This window comes from Diadema antillarum, unplaced genomic scaffold (assembly GCF_040938485.1).
Source record: "Diadema antillarum isolate AM-2024a unplaced genomic scaffold, OU_Dant_1.0 seq00000423_RagTag, whole genome shotgun sequence".
NCBI lineage: Eukaryota > Metazoa > Echinodermata > Echinoidea > Diadematoida > Diadematidae > Diadema > Diadema antillarum.
The window spans coordinates 1,382,501-1,397,439 of NW_027271406.1; the positions used below are offsets into that span (position 1 = coordinate 1,382,501).

Below are 14,939 nucleotides of genomic sequence, written 5' to 3' on the forward strand. Positions count from 1 at the left end.
TATCCCCAGGGCATCACTTAAAAATTAGATCTAGTATTTTTGTATATTGTACCGTAGGTTATCGTGCAATTAGACTTCATTTTATGTATGCAAGGTGGAGCCGAGCTGATAGATTCTCGTGGAATACAAAGTGTACTTAGATGAAAACGATTATAATGTTCTTCCCTGTGTTCATCTACTTCTGCACTGCATCTGCAGAGTCGCTTTCTCCGCGAGTTCCCTCTACTCAACTGATCCTCGATAATGCATGCACTGTGCGGTGCATGGTAGATCCCTCGTCTACACAGCGGGCATATGCCTAAATTAATGGTTCCCCGTACGCCCCTCCCTCTCCGCCTTCCCCCCGTCCCTAACCCCATTTTCCTCACCCCCACCCGCGCCCCCATCCCATCGAAATCTTTCCATGATCGATCGCTGCATTTCCAATGAGTTGACAGGGGATCTCAGCTAGCCTTTCACCGATGAGACCAAAATGCGATGCAATTCTCGTCTCGGATCTCGGCGCTGTATGGGAGTGATACAAGGCAATCTATCCTGAGCGAAAGCATCATTGTATCCGGCTGCGCTATGCGCTCCTTCCTCCCACTTTGTTCTCCTATTTCCGAAAACTAGTTAGTGAGAAAGAAAACCACTTTACGTTCTGTGCTATGGGATGAAGTTTGAGGACGTCATATTTATTTTCCAATTAAAATTCCCATGTTCAAAATGTTATGCTCACAATGTATAGAAAAATACAATGAGCACTCATCATGCAGATGACCCAGAAGATGTCATGACGTTCATAAACTTTATGCATTCAATATTATTCCACAATTGAGTCATGAGAATTGCAGTGTAAGTGTAATGGCCGGTCACCAATTAACACACTTGTGACGATTCACAGCACTAAAGACCCTTCCAAAATGTACTTGCGCATTCATGATAATAATTTGCTCCATAGTGTCACGCATGACAATTTGCCTGCGCGAAAGTCGAATGCAGATTTGATTTTAGGCTTTGCTGAACAATCACGTGTGGCTCTATCAATTTGGACGTCCCTCGATTTTGTTTGTTTTTTCGTGAACAGAATATGAAAATTCATTTTGAGCTTTGTCTGGACTCCTTTTCACAACAATGAAGAACACAAATCAAGATAGCCTCCCCCTCCAATAAATGAGAGTTACCGTTAAACCATTACTGCAAGGTTTGTGTAAGAAAAAGCAAAAACAAAAACAAGTGAAATAAGGAATGCTGACCGGAACGAATTCCATGAAATCTTGCACCCAAATACTTGTTCATCTAACAGGTCAAGCGTCCATTGACATTACCAATGTGTTCGTGTCAATTATTTCATATCTACTGAAGACCTACTAATATTTTTTTTCTCCATCCCATAAAATAAAACTTTATAGGTGGATTCTGGATTGCATTAGCTATAGTTAGTGTTATGTAGGGTAATACATATTAGTTAGTCTCTAGTTTTGATATACTCTAATTAGCAATCATTCATTTTCTTAAAAATCACACCTATCTCTCCAGGTACGTTGAGGGCGCCACCTCCTCCAAAGACGTCGTCATTCTTGTCGACGTCAGTGGTAGCATGACGGGTCTCTACGTCGAGATCGCCAAGTACGCCATCAAGAAGATTCTGGACACGTTCGGCGACAACGATTTCGTCAACGTCATCAGTGTAAGCTGATACCCTTTCTGGGTGTACACGTATTCTTATTTTTAGCAGATTTACGACGCTTTCCTTTTTTATTTCCGTGTAAACTGTGACGCATTTCCAAATATTTACTGTGCGAAAGGTGACACACTGACGTGTTATACCTCTGGTACGCATAAGTGCCTAGAGACCGTCATGCCCTTTGCAAGACCGTGTGTTGTCCTCGTCTGCAGGTTATTACGGATTGACTGTGAACCATTATCTTCCGATTGGTCAGTGTTGCATTTTACGCGCGAAAATTCCCCAGGGGGTACAATACCTTTGTATGGGGAAAGCTTCCGCAGTCGATTCATGTCTTGAATGTGACCGTTGAACGGATCTTGCTTTTGATCTAGAATGAATTTCAGTTGTGTTTGTGTTTGTATTTCTTTTTGTGTTTTCAGTAATACATCGAATTACTAGTACATGGAAACTTGAACCCAGTGATGCGCGGGAAAATGTGTCTTTATTAAGGCGTTTGCTTCGAGAACCTTATACTGCGTAATAATCATAATCTCCTTATTTTGTAATACATGCAGTATCCACATACGCTGATTTGCTGCACTAAACAAAAGCTTTGTAAATGTGAGTCTTCTGCATTCACACAAATGAAAGCAATATTGGCCTTGCTTTATCTTGTTGCTCGTCATCAAAGAAACTAAAGACAATTCAAATCGATACAGACGCATGGCAATTTTTGCGCTTTATGCCCTGTGACTCATCACCTAAGTACCGCCAGTGTGCTGCGTGCATAATAAGCAATGTATAACTGGAGTAGAATTCAGAGCGATTCCGAAAATTTATGTGCATGTATGATAGCTTGGTTACAGCTATTAGTCCAATTATATTTGGATAGAAATATTTGGATAAGGATAGAAAATGTCATCACAACATCATAATGATTACAATGATATAAGTTGATTTATTATGTCTTTCGTGTAAGACGGATATTGAAGTATGAGAAAGACAGAAAATACATAGTATCCGTGAATGTTTGATTTATTTTGTGCCTTGCTCTTTCTTTAAACTTCGCACAAACGCACTATTCTTTTTTAAAATGCACGTCTCTGTTTATGGAACCCAGGAGGTTAATTAATGCCAACTTCAGAGAACGCGTTTCGTGTCCAAATATTCTCCGGCAGATGCATAATGTTAGTTGGTAAGATTTGAAAGTAATCCATACTCTGCCTCCATAAAGGGATCTCAGAATATCAACATTCCACTCACTCGAATGGAGATGAATATGGACTAGGCCTATTAGTGTTTGAAACGGATGGCATGTTTTATTGATGCAGGTGTCGTGTTTTTCTCTCTAGACACCTGTACATGCTGGGCAAACATCTTCCCTCGTGCCGGACTAAATCTTGATGATAATACCAAACACTGACTCTTAATAGATATGCTGTCCCTGTCGAGATCTCTGCTTCATATGTTTTTGCACATTTCCACCCTGTTTTTGTATTTATCGTCACTCAGTTCAACGACCAGACAAGATTCATCCAGCCCTGTTTCAATGACACCATGGTACAGGCCACATCAGATAACAAGAATGTGAGTACGCAGGACTATTGTAGAGACGAGTTCCTTTTTTTTTTGTGTGTGTGTGCACGTCGTTGTATTTGTGTTTGTGTGTACATGCAGTGAGCGGTGACCTATAGCAAAAGAAATAATCTCAGGGGAAATCGAGGCATTGTCGGCGATACTTGCACTGTCGGTAGATCGACGAAAATGCAACGAAATTGATCAAATTATGATATCCTCATATCCATGGTTGCATGACACCCCATCGCTGCAATACGTCATTTCCTCATTTACATATGTTACACTTGTTACGATTAGAAAAAAAAAAATCCGTAAGGGTGGGGATTCAAAAAAACAAAACAAAAAAACGAAGTTAAATGCACACGCAGCATCCTGTTGTGTTTTCTAGTTCGAGTAGTTGCTGTAATATTATTCGAGACATCCTTGTGTAACGAGTTCCCTCAATTTTCCGGGTCACTGCCACTCAGTCTTTGAATATCACAACTGTTGCTATGCGGTAGTAAAACATGAATTGTAAACTTTCATATGTCAAGTGCCCCTTGAGTGAGCATTGCTGTTCATTCATACTGTTTTGCATCTTTATAACCTTACACGTCACCGACATGCTAGCATTGATAAAATCTTTAATTATACTGTCCCTTGAATAAAGTTCTTAATGCACAAAACATACTTGGAAATGAGCAAACAATTAAATGACGACAAAGAGAACAGCAATAAATTCCCATACTCATTAACTCTGCAAGACCAAGGATGCTTTCCATAATCAAAATTATCTTTATACAAAAAGAGATGACATCGTATTCCAAGCGCTGTCACAGGCCGTCATAAACTTCGACAAATATTTTTTCGCAGCGTACACATCTTATGATTTTCCATCTGCCCTCTCTCCCTCTCGTTTTAAATCTATCTTTATCTCTCTGAAACACTCAAGCACACACACACACACACACACACACACACACACATACACTCCAAATAGTCAATCTCGTGTATATATCGATGTATGTTTCCAGAGGAAGAAAAAAGAAAGATATCTTATCGGGAATTGAAAGGTCTCTCTTTCAATATATTGCTGCGTATTTAGCAAATACCACGGCAATCGGAAGTAAATGATCAACAAAGTCCTTGAGTTTCCATACTCAAAATGTCATATTTGGGTTTCTTCAAAGCAGCAAAACCAATTCCTTTTTGCACATAATAATGGAAATGGCTGATGGATGGATGTATTTTCTTTTTCTTCGTGTCGGATACAGACGATTACATTTCAAAACTGGAATGATTTCATTGATGCACGTCATTATAACGTCATTATGTTTGGGATATTACTCAAAATTAACTGTATTATTATATAAGACACAATGTATTTGCGATTCGAGGTCGCTTGAGATTTACATTAAAAAGTTGATGTGGAGGCGAAATTTCTGTCCCATGCTCTGTTGACAAAGCCTTTCGATTGAAGTGTACAAGTGGGAAATATTGCTAGGTGAATAATGCTATATGAGAACTGGAGGGTAATACGTCATGCCATCATCAAATATAAAACTACGAGCCAGCCAATTAGTTTGTTGATTCATCTCTTCTGAAGAATCGTTTCTAATAAATCGCTTTTCTAATAAATCGCTTTTGACGGTGATTTCATGACTGATTCGTTTTTGGTGAAGAGCCCAAGCGCTCAGATTGTGTGAAATATTATATTTGATTTATACTCAGATCTTTAACCATGGCAAACCGTAAAAATTAATATCATTTTGCTGACTTGAGAAAGTAACAGAGATTATGGAAGTGCTTCATTCTCCGTAATTTTATATGTTTTTATGGTTAATGGCACAAGGGGCTATTGATTAGCTCTCTGTCCATTTTTTTTAGTGCTTACTAGTCTATTCATTTATTACTTGTCTATCATTCTTTTCTGTATCTATTTCATTTATATACCCGCCTCTCCATCCATCTATCCTTCTATCTATCTAACTATCTATCTATCTATCTATCTATATATCTATATCTACTATCATCTATCTATCTATCTATCTATCTATCTACCTACCTATCTATCTATCTATCTATCTATCTATCTATACAGCATGTGGCATTTCAGCAACGTTTCCAGATTGAAGGTTGATTTACTTGTTTTGCTATTATTGTTTTACCCACCACTCAGCCTCAATGCAAAATAAATATGCAACACTCTTACATTCCGGTTCAAATCGCACCTATACCATGAGCTGTGCATCAATAACAATTGCTGAAATTGCTTCAAACATAATTTCATCACGTCTCTTCGTCTATTGTGTTGTATACGGGTATTGGTCTAAATTCAAACCAAATTTGATTGTGTTGATTCATTTGATTATCTTCTTTCAGCTGATTAAGTCGGCGCTATCTTCGCTTGTACCATACGGTATGGCGGACCTCCAGAGAGCAGTGCGTCACGCCTTTGACTTACTGGAATCGGTAAGTGCAAAAGATAATGAGATTTGGGGTATGCCAGCCACATATACGATTACGATTTATGTTGGCGATTAGGGGCTGTGATTCAGAACGTAATGACGTAGATAATTTTGATGGATTGCTACTTGTGGGGCTATACAGTAATACGGTTTATCCGAATTACGTCTGTGAATGCACTGGGGAGCGATTTACTCGAAGATTTTAGCAAAGATTTGATGTTTTGATTTCTTTTTCTTCCTCCTCGCTTACGCAGTCGGTTGAACTATATGGGCATTGATCTGTTCATGAAGCTACAACCCCGCGTGTTGCAGCTCCATTATCATAGTCAAACTGTGACGCGTGATTATGATAGGCATGTGCATTTGTGTTACATTATGAGACTGTCCTTTTTCGTGATCATGCCGTTATGACCCGTTGTCAATAATGATATGAGTCCAGAATGATTTCACAGTCAATAAATAATTTACTTTGTCGGGTCGTATTCGACGTCGATCTTTTCTTTAGTTCAACAGCACGGGGCGAGGTTCGGGGTGTAACCAGGCCATTATGATCCTGTCAGACATGCTAACCGAGACTGCCGAGGATGTCTTCAGAGAACACAACCCAAATCAAACGGTAAAGAACAGTAACAGCACGCTATGCATACAAAGATAGGAAAAACATTATCAGTACATGTAGTGATGCATATGATGATAACAATGATTAAAATGAAAATAATAATCCTAATAATCATAATGATGATGATGATGATGATGATTATTGTTATTATTATCATTATCATCATCATAATCATTATTATAATAATCTTTATCCGGGGTAGCCTGTTTAGTGTTGCCAATGCTCTACCAGAGGCCCTGCCTTTATTACTACCCTAGCGCACAGCGCCAGGTGCCCATCTATACACCTGGGTCGAGAGGGACGTGGTTGGTAAAAACATCTTGTCCAAGGGTGAAAGCACTGGACAGGAATCGAACTTATCCACGATGCTACAGCTCCCCCGTATCAGAAGAGATCACAATAGATAATGTTACATTAAATCAAGACTAGTTAAATGTATTCCAAAAGCAAATAAAAACGACTGCTCAAACTACATGAGGGGGAATCTTACTGTCCAGCTGCCAAACATGGCAAAAATGAAGCCAATAACCGTGGATGACAAAAGCAAACAAACAAACAAACAAACAAACAAACAAACGACCAAATCAAATCAAATAAAATCAAATAAAATCAATTCAAATCAAATCAAATGGAATTTGAATGAATTCGGGTTGTGTGCTTTTTTGTTTGTTTGTTTGTTTGTTTGTTTGTTTGGCATTGATCATTCACGCTTCCCTTTATCCCCGGTTTAACGTGAATTACAGGTTCGCGTTTTCACGTACCAGACGGGACGAGAAAAGGATGGGCCCACCAACCTCGTCAAAATTGCCTGCAGTAACAAAGGTATCTCATACCATCAAGATAGTTATGCAGCTGTACCAATCCCTCGTTGTTTGCCATGTTACCATCAACATTTATTTATGTGCATGTTTATAGAGACACATTACGCCGTTAATTGTCGTTGTAGTACGATCTATGTTCACAATGTTGTTCATGCAAGACAGGCGGGCATATGTCTAATGGTTACATGACAAGGAAGCTGAAGAAGTAGAGATTTTAATATCAGTCAAAGTGGGCATCTTGAATATGTATAGGTGTAGGAGCGCATACTCAATTATATTTGGAAATATGGGAATCATATAGCAACCATGCATGAAATGATAATAAATAGCAGAATATCACTTGTCACCAATATCGCAGGGAATTTGGATATAGTTCGACATCAATAGGTTCCTAGTATACTTCAGACAAATTTAATGACAATTAAGATATAAAATCGAGATGTATTATCACATTCCCAGTGCAATGAAGTATAAAAACTTCAACTGACATAATACCCGTAATAGTTTCATTGGTGAATTTGTTACTCATCCATTGAAAAGTATAAGTGCCCGCAGTGTGTTGTATTTCTAAGCCGCCGTATCTTCGTCTTGTTTTGACTTTAAGGCTATTATACAAGACTGGCTACGATATCGGACGTTGAAGAGCAAGTCACGGTAAGAGCCAATAGTATTGTCAATGGGTTTCCTTCATTTGAGAAAGACTCAATTTTTGTCCACGAACAAATTCATTATTTCCATTCAGGTTTGATGAATAATTCCTTCATTTGCCAAGAATATCATTGCAAAAACTAAAATGAATATAGCGATACAGCACGTTTTCGGCCACGGAAAAGTGCAGTCACTTACAACACTTATTGTAAATGTTTCCATTTTATAGTTAATATACTTCTCTACCATCAAGAGTCAGTTGCTCCAAGGGAATGCTAATGTTAGACTTACTATGCTGCTACTCAACCTTTTCTATCCCCTCAGAGCTACCTTCACGTACTAAGTCGCCCGATGGTCAACGAGCGCATTCGAAAAACCGTCTGGAGCAGCGTCTATCATGATGCTTTGGTGAGTTCTGTTCTGCGTCGTTGTTGTTATTTTTGTATGTGTTTTGTTCAGATCGTCGTATTATCGAATTTTGTAGGGATGTATAATGGATTGCTTCAGAGACTGATTTCTTTTGTGCTTCATTTTTCCCCCTTTTGATTACCAGGGACTCGGCTTGACAACGACTGTATCGCAACCCGTCTTCAATATCAGAAATGACACGGTAAGCTGTTAAGCTGTAAGAGGTCATGCTTCTTATCTTTGAATGACACATACAGGAAATACTGGTGAAGGAATATGAAGAACTGTTGCCCGCAGAAAAGGGATACGTAGTGACATTTCATACACATGATAGCGGAACAAAAACAACAATAACAAACAAACGAATACCCTGTAATCAACCTTGTAGTAATGATATCTCCTTGATGCCATCTCTTTTCGTATCGCACACGTGTCTTATGTTTTGTTTTGTTTTTTTGAAAGATGGACATGGGTGTACTGGAGGGAGTTGCGGGCACGGACGTACCCATTGTGGAAATGAAGAAATTTACACCACCTTTTCAGGTAAGATGTCCAACCCGTTTAGTCTGCTCTGTACAATCACTGTGTAAAGGTCTCCGTACACCGAGCACGGAAACGGCAATGGTCCGGGTTTTTTGTTTTGTTTTGTTTTTGTTTTTGTTTTGTTTTTGTTTTGTCTTTGTTTTGTCTTTTTTTGTTTTTGTTTTTTTGTTTTGCTATGGCGCAAAGAAAGGAACCGTGTCCGTTTGGTTATGCTACACTCACCAATGATTTTGTTACAAAATAAATCTTCATTTGGTGATTTTGTTGCTCTTGATTTTGACATAACAGTAACATTTTGGGTGATTTTATACCAAAATCATTTATTTTTTAACAGAATAAGACATGGTTCCTTTTGGCGCGCCATAGCAAAGAAAAAAACAACCCAAAATAATAATAACAAAAAAAAAAAAAAAAACCGAGCCTGTTGATGATGTCAGGGCACCTGCTTCTGTAGTCCGTATTCTTCTCGCCTCCACGCAAAGTTATTTGTACATGTATTTGTGTGTGTGTGTGTGTGTGTGTGTTTTTATTTGTATTAAAACACAAACAGGAATTCATTCCGCATCCCTCATTTCGGATGATGTCGTACATCAAGAAAAACTTGATAACAGTTGGTGTATGTTAACAAAGTAGAGTTTTATCAGCTTAATACATTAAACAATTTAGATTGTAAATATCTCCAGAGACCAAGATGAGGATATTATTATAGTTAATATTATGTTTTGTGTTTTAAAATTTCTATTCCTTATGTTGAAAAAAAAATATATGTATATAGCTCGGCGTGAACGGATACTCTTACGCGATTACAAACAACGGTTACATCCTTTTTCATCCGGATCTGCGACCGTTGCATGGAGACGGCTTGATCAAACCGAACTACAACAGTGTGGATCTATCCGAGGTAGAACTGTCGGATACCGATGATGTGGTAAGTTGAACATTATCTAGCCATCTCTCTCTCTCTCTTTCATCTATCTATCTATCTATCTATCTATCTATCTATCTATCTATCTATCTATCACTATCTATCTATCTATTTATCTATCTATCTATCTATCTATCTATCTATCTATCTATCACTATCTATCTATCTATTTATCTATCTATCTATCTATCTATCTATCTATCTATCTATCTATCTATCTATCATCTATCTATGTCCATATACCTTTCTTATTGTCTGGCGTGATGCCCCTTCTCATTATCATCTTGTAGTTGAAATCGTCGTCCCATATATCACACGGCTCTTTGCTACAGTGGGTAACTGTGGTATTGATATGCTTAACGTTCGATGGCTATGGAAAGAAAAAAAATCTTTTTGAATAAGTCAAGACCTGTTGAGTAATCAAAATATGGAAACGATTGAATTGGTGTTCTTGGTGATAACCATATTGTAATTGGCAATTATCTCATGATTGTGCGGATTGGAAGGAGGTGGGGAGAATTGACTTAGTAGGTTGTCAGCCTCGCAATGGTAAGCTCATGGGTTCTAAACTCGGTGGGATCGTCCATAAGGCTATCATACCGTGTCCCACTCTATGCTTCGAGGCGATAGTGATGTGGGAGAGTCAGAACTCGTGCGTATCTATCACGTCACACTTCTTGCGAAGGGCGGGATGAATATAGCTGGGGAATTCGTCCGTTCACACATTTTCACTCTATTCCACCCCACTTCTCTTCTTGCTGTGGTTTGAATATACGAGTAACACAGACACTCTATTACACCCAACGGAATGATAGTATTATTGGCACTGGTATCATCGTAACTGTAAAGTATTACTGTAAATGCTTCTTTTGTTTATAACTTATATGCATTACTGAGTTTTTCTGCACCATCGTCTACCAGTTATTGTGATATCTCTATAATAATTCATTATCATATGATGATTGATTTATCTTTTGTTGGACAATCGATTCGTGTCTCTCTCTTGGTCAGGCTTCTCTGCCCCGGAATTCACTTGAACTTCCTGAAAACCAGGTGACGAATTATAGTTGTCCATGGAACATCTCCAAAGAGAGATGGGTGTCATTCTTTGCCACTGACTGACTGCATGTTCTCACTAACATACTTCTAACACGCTCAGTGCAACACCTTAAAGTTGAATAACTCTGAGACCTTGCATAAGTTTATCTTGCCACTAACCCTTCATCGCAGCAGTTCGTAATATTTTGCATCGTTTATATACCTGTATGCGATTGTTCTTTAAAGGACGTGTAATATACATCGCAGTTACAGATTGTTTACTTCTCATATCTCAGCTTATGTCATGCATAAGTAATGTGTTAATCAAGTGGAATAGTGTTTAATTCTTCACCAACCTTGTCAATTATATATGATAACATCGTACTTAGCATCAACGTTATGGAAGACGTATGAATTAGACATGATTAACACCTATATACTTGCCGACTTTTCTTCCTTTATGTCAAGTAGGTTTCAATAGTTGTCTCGTCCGTCTTAGACATAAAGTACTGTTGATGTGACTTTAGATAATTAGTTGTTTTCATGTTGCTGAAAGCATACGGTGCATGTTTTTAGCTCACCTGAGCCAAAGGCTCAAGTGAGCTATTGCGATCGCCCTTCGTCCGGCGTCCGTCGTGCGTCGTGCGTCGTGCGTCGTGCGTCGTGCGTCGTCCGTCGTCCGTCGTCCGTCGTCCGTCGTCCGTCGTGCGTCGTGCGTAAACTTTTTACATTTTCATCTTCTTCTTGAAAACCCCAAGACCGATTTTCATCAAACTTGGCAGGTAGCATCCCTAGGGGGTTAGGAACTCAATTTGTTAAAATGGTCACCATGCCCCACCCAGGGGGCCCCCAGGGGGGCCCAAACCCCCCAAAATTAAGGAATCTGTAAAAATCTTCTTCTCTAGAACCAGAAGTGGTAGAGCTAAGTTGATACTATGAGTTAGTACATTGATGACTGTAGTTTCAAGTTTGTTCATGGCAGAATCAGGGATGCCCCCCTTGGGACCCAGGGGAGGGGGGTGGGGAGGGGTTCTAATGGGGCCTAAATTGTACATTTTCATCTTCTTCTTGAGAACCCCATTACCCATTTTCATCAAACTTGGCAGGTAGCATCCCTAGGGGGTTAGGAACTCAATTTGTTAAAATGGTCACCATGCCCCACCCAGGGGGCCCCCAGGGGGGCCCAAACCCCCCAAAATTAAGGAATCTGTAAAAATCTTCTTCTCTAGAACCAGAAGTGGTAGAGCTAAGTTGATACTATGAGTTAGTACATTGATGACTGTAGTTTCAAGTTTGTTCATGGCAGAATCAGGGATGCCCCCCTTGGGACCCAGGGGAGGGGGGTGGGGAGGGGTTCTAATGGGGCCTAAATTGTACATTTTCATCTTCTTCTTGAGAACCCCATTACCCATTTTCACCAAACTTGGCAGGTAGTATCCCTAGGGGGATAAGAACTCAATTTGTTAAAATGGGCACCGTGCCCCACCCAGGGGGCCCCTAGGGGGCCCAAACCCCCCAAAATTAAGGAATCTGTAAAAATCTTCTTCTCTAGAACCAGAAGTTATAGAGCTAAGTTAATACTATGAGTTAGTACATTGATGACTGTAGTTTCAAGTTTGTTCATGGCAGAATCAAGGGTGCCCCCCTTGTGACCCAGGGGAGGGGGGTGAGGAGGGGTCCTAATGGGGCCTAAATTGTACATTTTTATCTTCTTCTTGAGAACCCCATTACCCATTTTCACCAAACTTGGCAGATAGCATCCCTAAGGGGTTAGGATCTCAATTTGTTAACATGGGCACCATGCCCCACCCAGGGGGCCCCCAGGGGGGGCCCAAACCCCCAAAATGAAGGAATCTTTAAAAAATCTTCTCTAGAATCAGAAGTTATAGAGCTAAGATAATACTATGAGTGAGTACATTAATGACTGTAGTTTCAAGTTTGTTCATAGGAGATCCAGGGGTGCCCCTTTTGGGGGTAGGGGTGGGTGGTTGGGAAGGTCCAAATGGGGGCCTGAATTGTACATTTTCATCTTCTTCCTGAAAACCTCATAATGAATTTTCGTCAAACTTGGCAGGTAGCATCCCTAGGGGGTCAGGATCTCAATTTATCAAAATGGGCACCATGCCCCACCCAGAGGGACCCAGAGGGCCCCAATCCCCCCAAATTAAGGAATCTTAAAAAATTTGGGCCCTTATTGTACATTTTCATCTTCTACTTGAGAATGCCTGGTCAAATTTTGGTAGAGCTGTGAATAATTTAGATCAGTGACTGCGTGAAAGGTGAACTTGCGATACTCAGGTGAGCGCTAGACCCGCGGGTCTCTTGTCTTTCTTATGAGCGCCAACGCAAACAATGCTCTGAAGTATAATAAGTTATATGCGTTGTCTTGACAGGAGCAGTATATATTGATAGCGTAATAATCGAATGAAGCTCGTAGAGAACCTACTTACCACGAGGCAAAGCTGCTTACATTAATAATATCAGTCGGTACAAGGAGTTTGACAATACGCTATGCCTGACTAGACTTATTTCAACATCCGCTTGAGTGCAAATCAATATTTGCTTCAAGAAACTCCTGAAACTGATGTTTCAGCAACCACATGAAGATTTCAATTTCTCAAGGAGGAAATTTAATGATGCAAAGGCCCAGAAGCTTTCAGATAGCTAGGCGATAAAGATGATAAGAGAGTTTTCGTAACTTGCACCAAAAAAGCATACTATCAATGGCGATCTCCCATTATTCTATAATAAGGGTATATTGATTCTAACTGATGTAAAAAGCCCCACTTTCATCTGGTAATATCATGTCATGGGAAATCTAAACCATTAACACAGCAACAAAATCAATCATGCCTTCAAAACATGGATGATAATCATGGTGGTGGACGTTTGTAACGGTAGAAGAGATATTGGATTCCACTCATTATTATAAGTTTACTCCATGTTAGAATCAACTTTCATAAAAACGCTGACATCGAATGAACAGTTCCATCAACTTAAGACACAAGATAAGAGGTTAAGTTAATCATGAAGCAGTGTATCGATGATATATCTCGATAATGATTTATGCAATATGTAAACTAGATGACGTAATATTGTTATGCCCTCTCAAGTTTCTTATCTACTTGCATCAGAGTCTTCGCCAAATCCTCCCTTTCTCATCCCCTTCTTTCAGAGTTATAGGTATTCAGTAATGATGATTCTTACTATGGAGTAGTTACTAGTATACGGCTGGTGATACTTACAGATAATTGTGACGTCATTTATGCATGATTCAATTGGACAGTTGTCATTTCATCATCTAATGTTTAGTTATGTGCGTGTAACTAATGTATGAAAATATTAACAACTGTGTAGTTTTGATTTGTGATGACTGCTTTACTGTTCGATGACTTTACTCCTGTTCTCAAAATTACTTTGAACTTGGGAGTTAAGTTTCCCAAATAGTGCGTGGATGCGCTGTAGAATATAACCACACACTATATGTGGTCATGAATACTTATCATGAACAAACGTGTATCGAATTTGGGCTTCCCCGACGCTCAAATCTAATTAACCACGTTTATGCCTTGTTACAATAATGAAGAGACCTGTTAATATTTGAATGAAGTATTATGCTCAATCACCTACTCATGCATTATGTTCTATCATGTCAGCGTAATGGCAGCATGTGTGTACATTTACCAGTGTGAAGATAATTGCTTACATTCGCATAGTGTTCTTACTGTAGACTGTCACTGCAGAGTAATACATAGTGACAACTATGTATGTATTCTCTGACAGTCTTATTCACTGCTGTGATAGCACTCAAACAGCGATTCGATCTAAGATGAAAGATATAGTACAGGCCCATTGTGCGCTCCACCTTCTTCGAGAGACCGTCCCAAGAGGAAGGATGTATGACAGTGGAGATTAATTTAAGTTTTGTGATGTCTATGTGAGTGTCATCACTAAAAAGCTTTGTGTGACGACACCAAAAACATGCATGTAAATGCTACGTATCTTCTTGATTTTTTTAAAAATCTCATTAACTTGTCGAGAAGTCATCAAACCCCTCTCAAAGCAATCGATCCAGGCAAAGACCACAAAGTTCTTTGCTCTTTGATTCAGTGTCTGCAGACTTAATACCGCCCGTTACTCATTTAGACAACGTCTTTTGTTTGTTTGTTTTTTGGGCTTTTTTTATATTTTGAAGACTAACTCCGTTTGATTTGGTTTGGATAGCATTTTCTTTTATCAAACCTTTCATTTCCTTTAGGGAATA

General features: G+C 39.3%; 1 protein-coding gene across 1 annotated transcript in view; it reads left to right on the top strand.

The window, feature by feature from the left end:
* Positions 1-14,939, top strand: part of LOC139732467 (voltage-dependent calcium channel subunit alpha-2/delta-3-like) — a 48,083-nt gene that overhangs the window by 14,123 nt on the left and 19,021 nt on the right. The window contains exons 5-15 of the mRNA XM_071643329.1: positions 1,519-1,669; positions 3,161-3,235; positions 5,588-5,677; positions 6,179-6,289; positions 7,036-7,114; positions 7,718-7,767; positions 8,086-8,169; positions 8,315-8,371; positions 8,632-8,712; positions 9,488-9,640; positions 10,649-10,690. Of these exons, the coding sequence (XP_071499430.1) occupies positions 1,519-1,669; positions 3,161-3,235; positions 5,588-5,677; positions 6,179-6,289; positions 7,036-7,114; positions 7,718-7,767; positions 8,086-8,169; positions 8,315-8,371; positions 8,632-8,712; positions 9,488-9,640; positions 10,649-10,690 (973 nt within the window). The remainder of the gene's footprint in view (positions 1-1,518; positions 1,670-3,160; positions 3,236-5,587; positions 5,678-6,178; positions 6,290-7,035; positions 7,115-7,717; positions 7,768-8,085; positions 8,170-8,314; positions 8,372-8,631; positions 8,713-9,487; positions 9,641-10,648; positions 10,691-14,939) is intronic.